The 16,876-nt window shown below is 41.3% G+C and overlaps 1 protein-coding gene across 3 annotated transcripts in view; it reads right to left on the bottom strand.

The window, feature by feature from the left end:
* Window positions 1–10,366: 10,366 nt before the first annotated feature.
* fignl2 (fidgetin like 2) overlaps window positions 10,367–16,876 on the bottom strand; it is a 49,005-nt gene continuing 42,495 nt past the window's right edge. For all 3 annotated transcript variants that reach the window (XM_030732694.1, XM_030732696.1, XM_030732693.1), the window contains one exon: window positions 10,367–14,761. In XM_030732694.1, coding sequence (XP_030588554.1) covers window positions 12,711–14,761 — 2,051 coding nt within the window. In that variant the 3' untranslated portion in view covers window positions 10,367–12,710. The remainder of the gene's footprint in view (window positions 14,762–16,876) is intronic.

A 16,876-nucleotide genomic window follows, 5' to 3' on the forward strand; every position in this document is an offset into this window, starting at 1 on the left:
TACCGTCGGCTGTTATTACGCTGAAATAGAAACTGCAAGTGAGTGTAGTGGGCATGGTGAACTTCCAGAGAACGAGTCGTAGGCGGAGTAATGTTGAGTCATTTTACAACATAATGTAGTCTGACTTCCAGTAAGGAGACACATGATACCATATCTTCAAATGGCAGTGCCTTCAAGAGGGATAACTTCCTAACGGTAAATGCAGAGGGAAACTTACACTATGCTTACACTATTCAGCGACATTAAGGCTTTAATTTGGCTCTGGATTTGTGGTAAATTCGCCCTTTAGTAGCTTGAAATTTGCCCTCTGTGCTACCTATGAGATCATTATGTTTCTAGTTTTCCTGTTGAGCTTGGTGTAATTTCCTTCACATATTTTCTATGACTAAGGGATTAATCAAATGCTGCCGGGACATGCAATTAATCTACATGTATTCAAATGTCTTACTTAAATGGGCAAATATTTAAATCCCTGTTTAATTTGACAGCCATAGATAAATTAACAAATAAGAACTTAACTACTGCTTTAATAGTGATTGTTAAATCCAGCAGTAGCTTAATTAAGTAGTTAAAACTGGCTCTACTTTGCAAGGAAACGTTAAAACGCAAAATAAAAAATAAAATAAAAATAAATAAGCATTAGGGCATAATCCAAAAACCATTTAATGTCAGTTTTACATGGTGAGTCCTCTAAGCTAATTTTCAACTACTTATTGGCCAGTTCTTAGAAAAGCAAACAAAATGCAATCAGCCCAGAATCATAATACATAGAGAGGTGTACCCAAAACCAATAAAATGCACAATAATGCAACTCAGTCACGTTTAAGTAGAAACAATAACAAACTACAGAACCTTCTGTGAGTGATGACATATCCATGTTTTTAAAAGAAAAACATATTTTTATCTAATATAACATAAAAATCGAGCAGAATTGTAAATTCTTTGGTAACACATTGTCCTACTGCAGCACAGAAGTGATTGTTGTAAATTGAGCTCTGTGTGCCTATCCAGCTACTCCATTAAAAAATCATAAATTATTTATGTTTAATGATTCCATTAATCATTAATTGTCATTTGCATTACTACAGATCAATTTATGTTACATAAGATGAAAAAAAAATGCTTTTCTTTTAAAAATAAGGACATCCTGTAGTGCCCTCAAACTTTATTTCCTTAATATTAGTTTTTCTTCAACAAGTCCCTGTGAAATCTTTAAACTTCTTCACGTCACATGCAAAGCCGTTAAGGATCAAGCTCCATTATTTCTATATATACAGTACTGTGAAGCATTTGTCCCCTTCCTGATTTCTTAGTTTTTTGCAGATTTGTCACACTTATGTTATCAAACTAATTTTAATATTACACAAAGACAACCTGACTAAATATAAAATGCAGTTTTTAAATGATGATTTTGTTTATCAAGGGACAAAGCCCTCTAACTGTTTGCGATAACTGGCAGTGAGTCTTTCACATCGCTGTGGAGGACTTTTGGCCCACTCTGCATGATTGTTTTAATTCAGCCACATTGGAGGGTTTTGGACATGAACGGCCTGTTTAAGGTCATCCCAAAGCATCTCAATTAGATTTAAGTCCAGACTTTGACCAGGCCACTCCAGTCCTTCATTTTGTTTGTGTTTTTTGAGCCATTCAGAGGTGGACTTGCTGGCGTGTTTTGGATCATTGTCCTGCTGCATAAGCCAAATGCTCTTGAGCTTCAGGGCACAAACTGATGGCTGGACATTCTCCTTCAGGATTTCCTGGTAGAGAATAGAATTCATGGTTCCATCAGTTACAGCAAGTCGTCCAAGTCTTGAAGCAGCAAAGCAGCCCCAGACCGTCACACTACCACCACCACGTTTGACTGTTGGTATGATGTTCTTTTTATGAAACGCTCTGTCAGTTTTATGCCAGATGTAACCAGATGTAACAGGACTCAAACCTTTCAAAAAACTTGCATTTTTATGTCATCAGTCCACAGAATATTTTCCCAAAAGTCTTGGTGATCATCAGGATGTTTTTTGGCAAATGTGAGACGATCCTTTGTGTTCTTTTTGGTCAGCAGTGGTTTTCTCCCATTTTTGCCCAGTCTCTTTCTTATTTTTGAATCATGAACTCTGACCTTAACTAAGGCAAGTGAGGCCTGCAGTTCTTTGTTCTAGGTGCTTTTGTGACCTCCTGGAAGAGTTGTTGATTTGCTGGTAGGCCGGCCACTCCTGAGAAGGTTCTGGCTCGTGAAACTGAAGTCAGCTTTCAAAAAAACAAAAGACACTGGGCCACCAGCCCAGGACCATGACAGCAACACTGGATGGAAATAAATCTTGTGACACTGCAGAAGCTTATCGAAACAATGCCACAGCGAGTGCATGCCGCAATCAAAGCTAAAGGCAGTCCAATGAAATATTCGTGTGTGACCTTTTTTTTTGGTGGCGACTTTTTTTTTTTTTGGCCTTAATGAATGAAATTATAAAAACTGCATTTTGTATTTACTCGGGTTATCTTTGCCTGATATTTAAATTTGTATGAGGATCTGAAACATGTAAGTGTGACAGAAAAGGGATATGCAGAAAAGTAAGACTACAGCACTGTAGTGTTAGCTTGGTCAAGTGACCAAATAGACAAAACAAAACAGTCACAAGAACAAGAGGGGTTTGAAATGTGAAGCAGGTTTATTTTTCAACAAGACAACACAAAACCACAGTTCTGGCTAGCACCTTAACACAGAAAGCAGAAGTTTGGGCAGTTTGCTGTCCTGGCCACAATCCCAGGAGTGGATGCCCCAGCAAATTCACACCAAGGTCAGACTGTGCAATTCTCAGAGAAACTGCAAAAAATAGCACACACACACACACACACACACACACACACACACACACACACACACACACACACACACACACACACACACACACACACACACACAAAATATAAGTTACATCTTAGACTTTACAGGCCTCACTTAGCATAGTTTATAAGTTCATAAGCACATAATTCAAAACAGACTGAACAAGTATGGCTTGTTTGGAAGGGTTCTGGGAGAAAGCCTCTTCTCTATAAAAAGAACATGAGAGCATGACTTAGGTCACAAGACTTCACAAGACTTCTGAAACAATATCATTCTGACAGCCATGGTGGTGGAGGGGTGATTTTTTTTTTTTTTAGCTCGTTTGCAGCCACAGGACCCGGGTACCTTGCAGTCATTGAGTTGACCATGAACTCCTCAGTATAACCAAAGTATTCTAGATTCAAATGTGAGTCCATCTGTATGACAGCTAAAGCCTGGCTGATATTGGGTCATGATTGGCCAGTGATCCCAAGCACAGCAGCAAATCTACAACAGAATGGCTGAAAAAGAAAAGACTCAAGGTGTTTTAATGACCAAGTCAAAGTCTAGACCTCAACCCGATTTGAAATGCTGAGGCAGGACCGCATGATTTCAGTCTGACCCACAAACCTGAAGCAACTTTGCAAAGAGTCAGCCAATATTTTTCCACAATGATGTGAGAGACTGATAAAGTCATTTCAGAAAACAATACAAGTTATTGCTGCTAAAGGTTATTCTGCAAGCTACTGTGTCATGGAGAGTACCTAGGTTTTCACAGCACTGCATAGAGTCATTTGAAAAAGAAAGCTTCCTTGTCTGTATGCAGTACCCGTCAATTATTTGGACACACCTTCGCATTCAATGTTTTTATTTATTTTTACTTTTTTCATACATTGTAAATTAATACTGAAGTCATCCAGACTATGAAGGAAAACATAAGGAATCATGCAGTAAACTTAAACTCGTTAAACAAATCAAAAATATGTTTTAGATTTTAGATTCTTCAAAGTCGGCACCTTTTGCTTTCATACAGCTTTGCACACTCTTGGCATTCTCTCAATCAGTGTCATGAGGTAATCACCTGAAATGGTTTTCCAACAGTCTTGAAGGCGTTCCCAGAGGTGCTGAGCACTTGTTGGCTGCTTTGCCTTCACTCTGCGGTCCAACTCATCCCAAACCATCACAATTGGGTTTAGATCAGGTGATTGTGGAGGCCGGGTCATCTGACGCAACATTCCATCACTCTCTTTCTTGGTCAAAAAGCCCTTACAGAGCCCGGAGGAATGTTTGTGGTCATTGTCCTGTTGAAAAACAAACGATGGTCCAACTAAGCGCAAAACCAGATGGGATGGCATGTCGCTGCAGAATGCTGTGGTAGCCATGCTGGATAAGTGTGCCTTGGATTTTGAATAAATCGCCAACAGAGTCACCAGCAAAGCACCCCATACCATCACACTTCCTCTTCCATACTTCACAGTGGGAACTACACATGTAGGAACCATCTGCTCACCTTTTCTGCTTCTTACAAAGACATGGTGTTTGGAACCAAAGATCTCAAAATTTGGACTCATCAGACTAAAGGACAGATTTTCACTGGTCTAATGTTCATTCCTTGTGTTCCTTGGCCCAAACCATTCTCTTCCTCTTGTTTTTCTTTGTTGGCTTCTTCGCAGCAATCTGCCCATAAAGTCCAGATTCACGCAGTCTTCTCTGAACAGTTGATGCTGAGATGTGTGTGCTACTTGAACTCTGTGAAGCATTTAGGTGGGCTCTTATCTGGGGTGCTCTTAACTTGCGGTTTCTGAGGCTGGTAACTCTGATGAACGTATCCTGTGCAACAGAGGAAACTCTTGGTCTTTGTTTCCTGGGGCGGTCCTGATGAGAGCCAGTTTCATCATAACGTTTGATGGTCTTTGTGACTGCACTTGAGGAGACTTTCAAAGTTCCTGAAATTTTTCGGACTGACTAACCTTCATTTCTTAAAGTAATGATGGACTGTTGTTTTTCTTTACTTAGTTGAGTAGTTCTTGCCATAATGTGGATTACAACATTACTCAAATAGGGCTATTCACTGTATACCAACTGTACTGCTTCACAACACAGCTGATGGTCTCAAACACATAAAGAGGGCAAGAAGGTCAAGAATTTAACTCTTGACAGGCATAGCTGTTGACTAAAACAGGTGATGACCTCATAAAGCTGACTGAGAAAATGCCAAGATGTGCAAAGCTGGAGATGCCCTACTTTGAAGAACCTAAAATCTAAAACACATTCTGGTTTGTTTAACACTTTATTGTTTACTAAATAATTCCATAGGTATTTCTTCATAGTTTGGATGACTTTAGTATTAATCTACAATGCAGACACTTTTTAAACTGATTGTGCACTGATTTATTACTCTATTAGTTTACAACAAAATAAAATTTACTATAATTGTACAGTTACAATCTTAATTTTATGAACATACCTAAAATTTTTACCTCACGATGCCACCAACAGTTTTAGCCTTTATATTGTGTACTGTACTTATAGGTACTACAATAATAACAGAGATTATACAGCACATATCACACAGCATAAACATAAAGGTGTTTCAATTTGTTGACCTTGAGGATAAAATTAAAGTATACTGAAATGTACAGACCCTGCAGGCAAAAACATGCACAAGCTGTCAAATACTGGCTGCTATCTGCATGGAAATATATGTAAATAGTTTGCCTTCAGGATCAGATGTATCTGCTGCTGTATACCATTAACATGTTCAATGCAGATATGAATATATACAGTTACTCTTACATAATATGTTAATTACATTACTGTAGACCGTATGGATTCAAATGTTGACTTATTTAAAAAATAGTCCTGTGAAATATGTTAATATCATAACAAATCATGCAGGTTCACTGCTAAAATAATAATAATAATAATAATAAAGGAACAGTTTAGCATCAAGTCAATTAAACTTTAGGGATATTGATCTGGTCAGTTAAGTAGCAGAGGGGGTTGTTAATCAGTTTCAGCTGCTTTGGTGTTAATGAAATTAACAATAGGTGCACTAGAAGGACAACAATGAGACAGCCCCCGGACAGGAATGGTTTTAAAGGTGGAGGCCACTGACATTTTTCCCTCCTCATCTTTTCTGACTGTTTTGTCACTAGTTTTGCATTTTGCATGGGTCGCTGTCACTGCTGGTATCATGAGGTGATACCTTGACCCTACAGAGGTTGCACATGTAGTCCCACTCCTCCAGGATGGCACATCAATACATACCATTGCCAGAAGGTTTGCTGTGTCTCCCAGCACAGTCTCAGTGGCATGGAGGAGATTCCGGGAGACAGGCCGTTACTCGAGAAGACCTGGACAAGGCTGTAAAAGGTCCTTAACCTATCAGCAGGACCAGTATCTGCTCCTCTGTGCAAGGAGAAACAGAATGAGCACTGCCAGAGCCCCACAAAATGACCTCCAGCAGCTCACTGGTGTGAATGTTTCTCACCTAACAATCAAAAACAGATTTCATTAAGGGCACAGTGCCCTCTAGTGGGCCCCTGTACTCACTACCCGGCACCATGGAGCCTGATTAGCCTTTGTCATAGAATACCAGAATTGGCAGGTCCACCACTGGCACCCTGCGCTTTTCACAGATGAGGGTCTGTTCACCCTGAGCACATGTGACAGAGGTGAAAGGGTCTGGAGAAGCCGTGGAGAACGTTATGCTGCCTGTTACATCATTCAGCATGACCAGTTTGGTGGTGGGTCAGTGATGGTCTGGGGGGACATATCCATGGAGGGAGACACAGACCTCTACAGGCTAGGCAACGGCACCCTGACTGCCATTAGGTATCAGTCTAAAATCCTTGGACACATTGTCAGTCCCTACACTGGTGCATGACAATGCCCGGCCTTGTGGTAAGAGCATGCAGGCTGAAGGAATTCATACCATTGACTGGCCCCCATGCTCATCTGACCTAAATCCAACAGAACCTCTCTGGGACATGTTTCTGTTCATCTGTTCAGCAAGTGGGGCCATGCAAACTACTGAGCACCATTTTGAGTTGCAAAGAAATTTCAGCTAAATGGGCTAGCCTCCCACATCATTTTTTCACTCTTATTTTTGGGGTCTTTGAATAGGCCTCTGTAGGTCAATAATTTCCATCCTTTTATCCATTCATTCCTAACACATTACCCGGTCCATATCAGTACAGATATCTAGCATGATTTTTTTTTTTTTCCTGTTGAGATCTAATGTGTTTTCAAAGTGTTCCTTCAATTTTTTGAGCAGTGTATTTTGTATAAATGGCTCTTCAACATACATTAAATAGTTTTTCCAAGTGGGGCCACCAGGGGTCATTCATGTGTTGAAAAAGCTTCTGCTTGGCTGTTTCAGGTTTTGAATTTGCAATATAACTGAAAGCCATTGTTGTTTTATAACAGTGTCAATATAATGCATCCTATTTCATTATCATATCTGGTGGATTTAAAAACTACCCTAGACTGTCCTTTTACCAAGGACACAGCAAATTTTAATAATGATAATAATAATGCAAGAAATTATCTGGAGAAAGAGAGAAATGTTTGATTTTATATATTTTGATGGGAAATTGCAAAAGAAATTAAAACAGATCCCTGCAAAAATCAGTTGAGGGTAATCAGAGTGGATTAATGGCAATCTTGTCATTTGTGGGTCTGTTGTTTCTTGGATCAGCCACAGGGGGGGAGTATTGACATACATAAAATCTGCCACATGTTCAGGGATCTGAAATTTAGTGTCATAGAGCAAAACCACACGGGAGCATCTACAGACTGCCCCACATGAAGTATATCCAACTTTGTATTAGTATCTATTGTTAACCCTTTAATCCGCTTCTATCAATATACCTTTCTGCTGCTGTTTTCTGATATATATTTTTTTAGTTGTTCTTAAACATCAGTCTGTTTATTCTCCTGTATATCTATTTACTATTTATTTATTCAGTGATTACACTTTGGTCATGTGAGTGGGGGGCAGAGGCCAAAGTATTTTAGCAGGACATTCCACCTGTCAGATCTAATTTCCTGAGAGCTTTGATTGACCAACACAGAAACAATGCAGCTGCAAAGGCTTGAGCAGTTCCTTTAAAAGAACCTGAGCGGTTTCCTTTGAGCCTTTTGTTGGTCTTACTCAATGCAGACTTTTGATTATGTATCTGACTTGAAGGTGTAAATTTTATGCCATAATTATGTTGATGGTTATCTTTTCATTTTCTCTGTGTTCTCTCTTGCTACTCTATTCAGAAACTGCAAAATACTGAAAGCCTGAAAGATTAAATCCAGGTACTTGTGAAAACATCTATGCCTTTAATTAAAAAAATAAAGAGCCTATATCTAATGTTAAATAACAATGAGCCTATTCTCCAGGAAGACTGCAATCTGCCGTAATATGATTTCTCATATTTCTCACAGTATGATTACCACGAATGTGTTATTTATGGCAGGCTTTGCACTGAAACATATTCTTTGGATTACTGTTTAGATTTCTGGTGTTTGCCGCATTACCATGTTCTGTGCTCGTCTGACACCATATTAGGGTGCTCTTAGGTAGAGGACGCTCAGTGCAAGCTTGCAACATCTGGAACCAATACAGATGTGCTAGCTATCTGTGGGACCAGGGGGCTTGGAGGTTGTAGGCTGATTTGGGTGGGTTGTGGAGTGAGGGGCTGGGCTAGTTGCTACTTTGGCCCTGGGGGTCTGTGTGTCCCTGACTTCAAAATAGACTTGATTGCTAACAGCTGGCAGTCCTAACTCACCCAGTGTCAGAGCTCTCCTCTGATGTCAACCTTGTCAGTATCAAGGCTCATACAATGGAAGGCCAGCAGCGCACATAGGTAGTGAGGAGGTTTGTGTCAGGGTGAAATGAGATTCAGAGAATGAGGTTGGTTGTTACTATAAATAACTTTCGGGTTTTTAACCTTTGAATAGGGAGCACTCAATGATGATGAACACCATGAAGATTAGATATGTACTTTGAGTACATGCTGGAAACAGGAGAGCAAATATATATATATATATATATATATATATATATATATATATATATATATATATATATATATATATATATATATATATATATATATATATATATATATATATATATATATATACTTATTCTGAAAGTTACTGAGCTTCAGGAAAATGTGGCTGAGCTGTGTCCTGCTAGTCACTGCCACATTATCAGTAAATAGGACAGCAACTCATTAGCATCTTTTATTATCCAATTAGAAACTCGGCTTGCCTAATTACCTCCAATCAGCAGGGAGACAAGAATGATTGACTTCCTGGAGGACAGAACTCACTTTAGGACAGAAAGGACAAAATGCTTTTCAGCCTCTCCCTGGACGAACAGCGACTCACAGACATCAGAATATAAAAGTATTAAATGCAGAAGGCAGGCGCCTCTGTTTCAGTGCCATTGTTTGGTTTAATAATCATAAATAATCTTACTGCAATATGATCAAGAAGTGGGGGCAAAACCTTGTTGTTTGTACAAAAATGTGTTTGTTTAGACTACGGCTAGTAAAATATCATCAGTAGCATATTCAGTCGTCCTGTCCCCATATCTACATTTCTACATCATCTGTTCTACCGTTACAAGGTTATGTTGTTCTGCAGATAATGTTATTGAGTTTGTGACAGCAAAACATAGGAAATAATTTTAAAACAGCTGCAGAAACAATTATCCTTCACCAGAGGACGAAGGGCAGCTGCTGCACAAGGTTGTGCTTATAACAGAGCTATGCATCATTATTAGACAATTAATTACCCTTGTCATTAACACCAGCAGCACCACCATTCCACCGGGATCAAGTCACAGATGTTTCAAAATACACTTTGACAATCTTATGTGTAACTGTGGAGTGATGGATTCTGTTTTCAGGCTTAAGCTAAACTTTCACTTGTTTGCATGGAGTTGCTCAAATTTGCTTCTTCTTAGTTTTGAATGTTTGAAAGATGTCAGAAAAAGGCCAGAAATAGCGCAGGCCAGGCCACTGGGACGAGCTGTTGTTTACAGACAGTGACAGGGATGAAGGACCTCTGTGCTCTGGTGCTGGGTCTTAAGCCTCAGGGGTGTGCTCGCACTGCTTCTGGATGCTACAACACACACACACACACACACACACACACACACACACACACACACACACACACACGCACGCACGCGCACTTGCAGACTGGCAAATTTATGTGCACAGTATTCTCGGCTGCCTTATCTTCATTACTCATATATACAAGGTTTAGCGACTAAGACAGCAATTAATATGCTGACTATAAACCAACTGTGTGAATTCAGTCCAAGCTGAAAAGATCCAAAACATTAGGCTTTAATTTGGTGTGTTTGTACATGAAACAATACACCTGCAGTTTAAGCAACTGACTCTGATGTTGTGATCAACCAAAGCTATTATTGTTCCACCGATCATTGAAAAACAGCAAAGAAATAACTACAATGCAATATTGCCAAATTCTGTTTAATATTGTATGATACTCTTATCTTAAAATACAGTCTTTTCTGAGGTAGACTATTACAGTTCAAGAACATAATTATTTTTTAAACAGACATCAAAAAAGACATGAAATAAATACTTTCATGTACAATATGCCGCAAAAATGAGGTAGAAATGGTTACAGAAAATGTACAATAACCAAGAACAAAGTTACTGTGATAACAGATCCAAATGTACAAAATAAAAGCTTGTTTTGTTGGACAAACTGAGAAATACAGGGGGGGGGGGGCAGGGAATCAAAATGTTGCAGCTGGTTGTCATTTTTATATCTGTAATTACCAAATGAATTATTGTTTGCATTACCTAGACAATTCCGCTTGGGGCAGGGGTTGTTCTGTAATTTGGAAAAGTGTTTTTGAATTTCTGAGACAGCGATCAGTATGCACAGTGGGGGTCACTGATTGATCAGGCTATATGGCATGACTGAAGCTACCAACTGGAAATAGAGGCCTGCGCTGTGATATAGGGTTGCTGGACATCAATCAGACCCCTTCCACTCCAGAGGAATCAGTATAAGGAAAAGGGAATGGGAATGGGGGGTGGGGAAGAAGATGCAACGCCACATGGCCACTGGGTTTTGTGGCCAGGGGGCAATCCAATCTAATGAGATTGCATCAGGGAGAGAGAAAAACAGGGGAAAAAGAATGATGAGGGTGGGAGGGACAGAGAGAGGAAAGGACGGTAGGAAATATTACATCATTCTGTTTATACCTCTTCAGGACCATGGGAACAGTCTAATACAGGCTGGGTTTTTCCTGCTTGTTAAAACATAATCACGGAACTGCTGGAAAAGGAGATTTCTCTGGATTGTCTACATGTTGGGTTCATCTAAATATGTAGCTGTGAATTTTCATACTTTGGGATTTGTTAAAAGCTACGCATACTTCTTAAAACTTGTGTTTTTGGATGGCATTTTGTGCTTTGTCATGACTGCATGTGGATGATTGTGTGTGTGTTTATTATATTTATTTACATTTTCAAGTGACAATTCGCAGCAGTAAAACCATAACACAGATATGCAAATGCAGGATGTGTAAATACTAAATAACACAGATTTGCAAGCAGTTTGTCCAACAAAAAAAGGAATTTTTTTTCTGTATTCTACATAGCATTTCTTCAACACAATCATCACTTCACCATAAACTACAATAAAAATAAAGGTTAAAAGAACAGGGGGGGAGGGGGGTATATATTCATATATAATAATACATGGATTTATGGCATCAAAAATCCTTTGAAATACCTGAATTACATTCAATGTTACTCTTTGTAGCAGATTCAAGTTTCTTTTCCGAGGTAAAAGCCCCGCTGAAGTGGGTATTACAAGACTGTCAGGTTTCTCCTTGCACCTTTATCTCACTCTGCATCACTCTCTACTAAGACCCTACGATTACATACATTCTTTATTTCATATTTCTGAGGTAAAGAAATTCTTCCTGAGCATTTCAAACAAGACTACATATTATGAAGAAAAAAAAAAGAAGGAGTAAGTGTAACAGAAAAGCAGACATGCAGAAGGAGAAGCTGGATGTGTAAGTGGATTAGCGTTGCTCAAATTAGGATTCTGAGGGAAACTGCAGTTGATGTGGAATGTGTATGATAAAAAATTAAGTATGTGAACTTTAACATGATAGGAAATTAACGATGCAAAATATTAAGGAGAAGCTGCTGTTTCATGATTTGGTAACAAGCTGTCAATAATAATACACTGATTTTAAGAACTAGCCCGTTTGGAAAAATTTAAGAGTACTGCTGCTTTTGTATTTGGTTTGACAAGTTTTTTTGTTTTGTTTTTTTGGTCAAAACTGGTTTGCTGAAATGTTGCTGATCCCGAGCCCTTTGCACTGAATGATTAGTGGCAATTCAATGACTAAATCAACATTAGGAAAGCATGGAAGTGGACTGGTAATAAATAGGATCCTGAGAGTAGCAGCCAAAGGGGGGGATTTTCCAAACCCTGATTATCCATAAGCTTGGACCGCTTCACCTTGCAACAAATAAATGATTTTGTCCTGGACACAGGCTAATCAGGATCTCTGAGTCATAAAATAGCCATCTGATTTTCCCATTGGCCAAACAACGAACACACTTAACAAGGCCCATCCTTATTTTTCTTTGGGAAAAACAAAATATTGCAGGTATTTACAGCAAAACAAAATAGCACATCATTGCATGCTTCTGCCAGTGAAACAACTTTGTCAGCTCTCCCATATTTCTGAGCTTCTCTGGCTCTTTTGGCTGAATAATCTGTAAGTAATTACGAAAAAAAAAAAACATTCCAAAGGCTTTCTATGCCAATGCAGAGACAGGGTCATAATGCAGTCCAAGTACAGTGACTGGCTGCTTTCTCAGTGGCTATACATCTTACTCCACTCTACACAAGTGTCCAGTTCCTTTGCAGTGGTGTGTGGCCGCACCTTGCAGAAGGCATTCTCAAAGTCTGTAAAGTCGGGGGGCTTGCTGGATGTCGTGAGGCCATGTATGGGTCCACTTGAGGAGGATGCTGAGGAGAGCACCTGCTGGCTGAGCTGCAGCAGTTCCCGCACAGAGAAGCCCTCTGTGCGCTGCAGCACAGCATTCAACTCCCTTTCGCTCAAGCTGCAGCCTTGGGGCGACAGCGCCTGCAGCAGCACCTGTCGGCGCATAGCCACATCTGGTAGGCCAACATGATATCGCTTGGCAAAGCTCCGATGAACAGCATCTTGCAGCAGATCTGGCCTTCCGGTGGCACATATGAGAATCACCAGACCTGTGGTCCCCACCTGAGCTTTCTCCAGGGTAGACAGCAGTACCTGCCTCATACCCTCCTCTTCCATGGCCTCCACCTGGCTAAGTAGCACAACTGAGGGTTGCCGTGCACCTGCCACCTGCAACAGAGACCCCAGAATGCGTTCTGCCTCAGGCTGCCCTTTAGAGGCCAACATGGTTCCACTCAAAGGGTAGAAAGAGGCCCCTAACTGTGAAGCCAGTGAACGAGTCAGTGTCGTCTTACCCCCTCCCCTGGGGCCAAACAGCAGGACGGTTCTTGGTGGCCGCACCACTGGACTTGGCCTCAACACGGGCCACATTAGGTCCTCCTCCAGGGCAGCTTTGACATGTGTGAGTCCAGCCAGTTCACCCCAGCCCAATGCGGGGATACAGTCCAATAACTCCCCATTGACAAGGTCCAACAGTCGAGGGTCTGGACTCTTCATAGTCTCAGCAGTTGGAGCACATAATGGAGGGTGTTTGACAGCCTGGGCACGCTGCTGCTGCTGCTGCTGCTGGGTGAATCCCTGTTCTGTCACACCATTCTCCCCCGTCATACCTGCTGGAGGGCTGTATTGTCCTGCTGCCCCAAACTGAGGAGACACTAGGGGCTGGGAGGAGGGCTTGCTGGACTTGAAGGTCTGAGGGTCTGTGCTGCCTGAACTGCTGAAGCCATTTCCATGGCACTCTGTTTTGTCATTAACACTGTAGGGTGAGTTTCCCCCAGCCTTCACAGGGTCATAGCTATATTTCCTGTACCGCGACCTGTCTCCACTCTCATCTTCTTCAACACTCATCTCAAAAGCTTTTCTTTTTAATGTCACTCCAGACTCAGATGTCCCAAGGCTAGTGCTCTGGTAACTATAGCTGCCTCCTACCACAGTGGGCCTTGAGGGAACAGGAGTAGGAGCCGGCAGACCTGAGGGAAGGTAAGTTGAAGAGGGGTGGCTGTAGCTAGGAGCAAGACTGGTCTGAGGAGGGTATGTGCTAGGGGGGTAGTTGTAGACTGGCGTGGCAGGGCTATAGCTGGGCACAAGAGTGGGGGTGGATTGAAGAGTGTGGAGGGAGGCAGGGGGAAGTGCTGCACTGGGTTGCGGACAAAAACCTGAGGAAAGATACGTGCCATTGTAGCTAGAGGGGTATTCAGAGGAACCACTACAGGAGCTGCTGCCACTGTAACCCGAGTCTGAGAGGTTACTGTTCAATACTGACACACTACTAATCCCTGGAGGGCCCGCGGACGCGGCTGCAGTCTTGGCCCCCGAAAGGCCATCATGGCCTCCAGGGGGCCCCAGGGGATAGGAGGCTTCAGTGCTGTGTGTCAGTGGCCAAGGCTCCAGCTCAGACTTTTGGTTGTTTAGGCTCCCAAACACCCCTGGCTCTGCATAAGTGCCCACAGCAGAAGACCGGTCATATGGTGAATCCAACACGCCAGCGTACTTCTCAGCATAGCGCTTCAACAAGTTGGAGGCTGTAAGGGCAGAGATGTCATCATTGGCCCAGGCATAATTGTAAGAGCTGCGGCTACGGCCAGAGTAGAATTCTGACTTGTGGGCCGGAGAGGAGGTGGTGGAGGAGACATCCAGGTGCTGCTCAGGCCACTGGCTGAGGGACTGGGCATGCTCTGGGTTCCAGTGCATCTTTAACAGGCCTGGTGAAAACAAAAAATAAAGATATAAAGTTATATTTTTCTTCTAATTAGACGTATGTCAGAAAAAAACTGTATATACCTATTAATGATTACATTTTAAAGAATGTAGGCATGAATGCCTAAACTGTGCACCTTAGTGGTCATTATATGAATTATTCTATGGTCATATTAATAGATGTCTTTTTTTCTTCACAGATGTCTGTTGGATACAGTAAGTATCGAAAATTTCTATAACCCTAAACCCCAGTAATATATAACTTGTAAAAAAAATGTTAAAGTTAAATGGAATGAAAGTAAATTTGAGTCCTACATTTCCCGCTTCTACTGCAAACTTTATGGGCAAACAAACTACCAACAAAACAGTTTGTCAGCCCAAAAAATAACCAAAAAGAAAGGAGAACTACATTTGTTAAGTGCTTCCATTTGAACATGCTACAAGAAGGTGAAAAACACAAACCCATTATCCATAATGGACTAATTGGAGCTGATAATCCCTGCTGTACAATCAGAAATATAAGCATATGTTCAACCTTAATATACTAAGAATAGTAAATGAAACACACAGGAAAGTCATTGAAGAGTGTCTAAACTATCATGTGCAGTGACACATGGGCTGAGTCCCACCTTTCCAAACAGCCAAAAAAAACCCAAAACTCTTTCTTATATTTGGAAAGTAATCTTTTTTAGTTCACTACCATGCATGGTAGCATGGAGGGTGTGTGTGTGTGTGGGGGGGGGGGGGGTCAAATTTCCGCAGGAGAAGGAGGTAAAGAGGAGAAAGGAGAAAACAGATCAGAAGGTTGGATGCGTTGTTTCACAGTTTCCCAGCTTATGTTGGCGTAGGGATAAGATCCCACTACTATTGGCCGTACTGCTAGCATCTGCAGATCTCCCAGAGGAGCTATTGTTATCTCCCCGTGCATGTTGCTCTGAATGCCTGCTCTCTTCGCCTTACCCCCCCCCCCCATACCACCCACCAATCCACCCACCCACCGTACACCAGAGCTCCAAAGGCCCAGTGGCTAGCTGGACACAGGGAGGGAGAAAGGGAGAAGTGAAGGAGGGTCTGTGTGTGTGTGTGTGTGTGTGTGTGTGTGTGTGTGTGTGTGTGTGTGTGTGTGTGTGTGTGTGTGTGTGTGGACAGTTGTGTGGAGAGTGAAAAAGAAAGAAAGAAAGGGGGGTGGGTGGGTTTGGAAATGCAGCATAGTGTGCTATTCATCAGCACAGTCTCCTATGGAACATTGGGAAAGTGGAATGCCTGTTCCTCTGGCTGACTTCAGCACTGGTCGTGATCTAATTGATCATCGTTGAGTTAACGGGACAGAAAAGAGCAGGAAAAATGCAATGGTTTTAAATTAGCTTAGGAGCTGGTTTACCCAAAAACATAATGCATCTTCCAGTAGTTATAATCTGCATGTATACAACTGCAATTAAAAGTGTGTGGCTGACTCCATTTCGTTTTTTTGTATTTTTTAAGTCATTTAAGCTCTAATTTGGACTTAAAGGAAGACCAGGCCACATTTATGTATAGTAACTTCTGAAATCTCAGTAATTTTAAAGCATTTGCAAACTTTTTTTGCAACTATCCATCAAAATATTGTGATTATAGGATTGTCTATTTCATGAGGAGGAGTGCTGCCTCTTGTTGAGGCATTAGCTTGACATTCCACACATAGCTTGGCATTATTGAACTGTCATGATTTACCCCAAGGTGCAGACTACTTCAGTGAGAAACTGGGAGGAAAAAAGGAATATGGTGAAAGTCATCATTGCTGCCGTCTCTGCCTTTCCTTCAGTGGACGCCTGATGATTCATTATTCATGGATCATCAGGCGTCCACTGAAGGAGCCAGGATTCTTATTGCCATTTAAATCAAATCTCAATATCCACAGCCTGAGATTAGAAGCTGTTGCTCTCTCGGTCTCCAGCTCACTCCTAAACTTTGGCCTCTTTCTTTACCCAAATTCCAAACCTCCGCATGTGTGTTTTCAGATTACGCCCGTTGTTTATTCAGTCAGATGAGACCAGCAGACCAGATGGCCATTGGATTATCATGTCCTTCATATTCAAATGCACTGCCTTAAGTTCTCAATGGCCACACCAGTTCAAGTGCTT

The sequence above is a fragment of the Archocentrus centrarchus genome, chromosome 7 (genome assembly GCF_007364275.1).
Source record: "Archocentrus centrarchus isolate MPI-CPG fArcCen1 chromosome 7, fArcCen1, whole genome shotgun sequence".
NCBI classification, from domain to species: domain Eukaryota; kingdom Metazoa; phylum Chordata; class Actinopteri; order Cichliformes; family Cichlidae; genus Archocentrus; species Archocentrus centrarchus.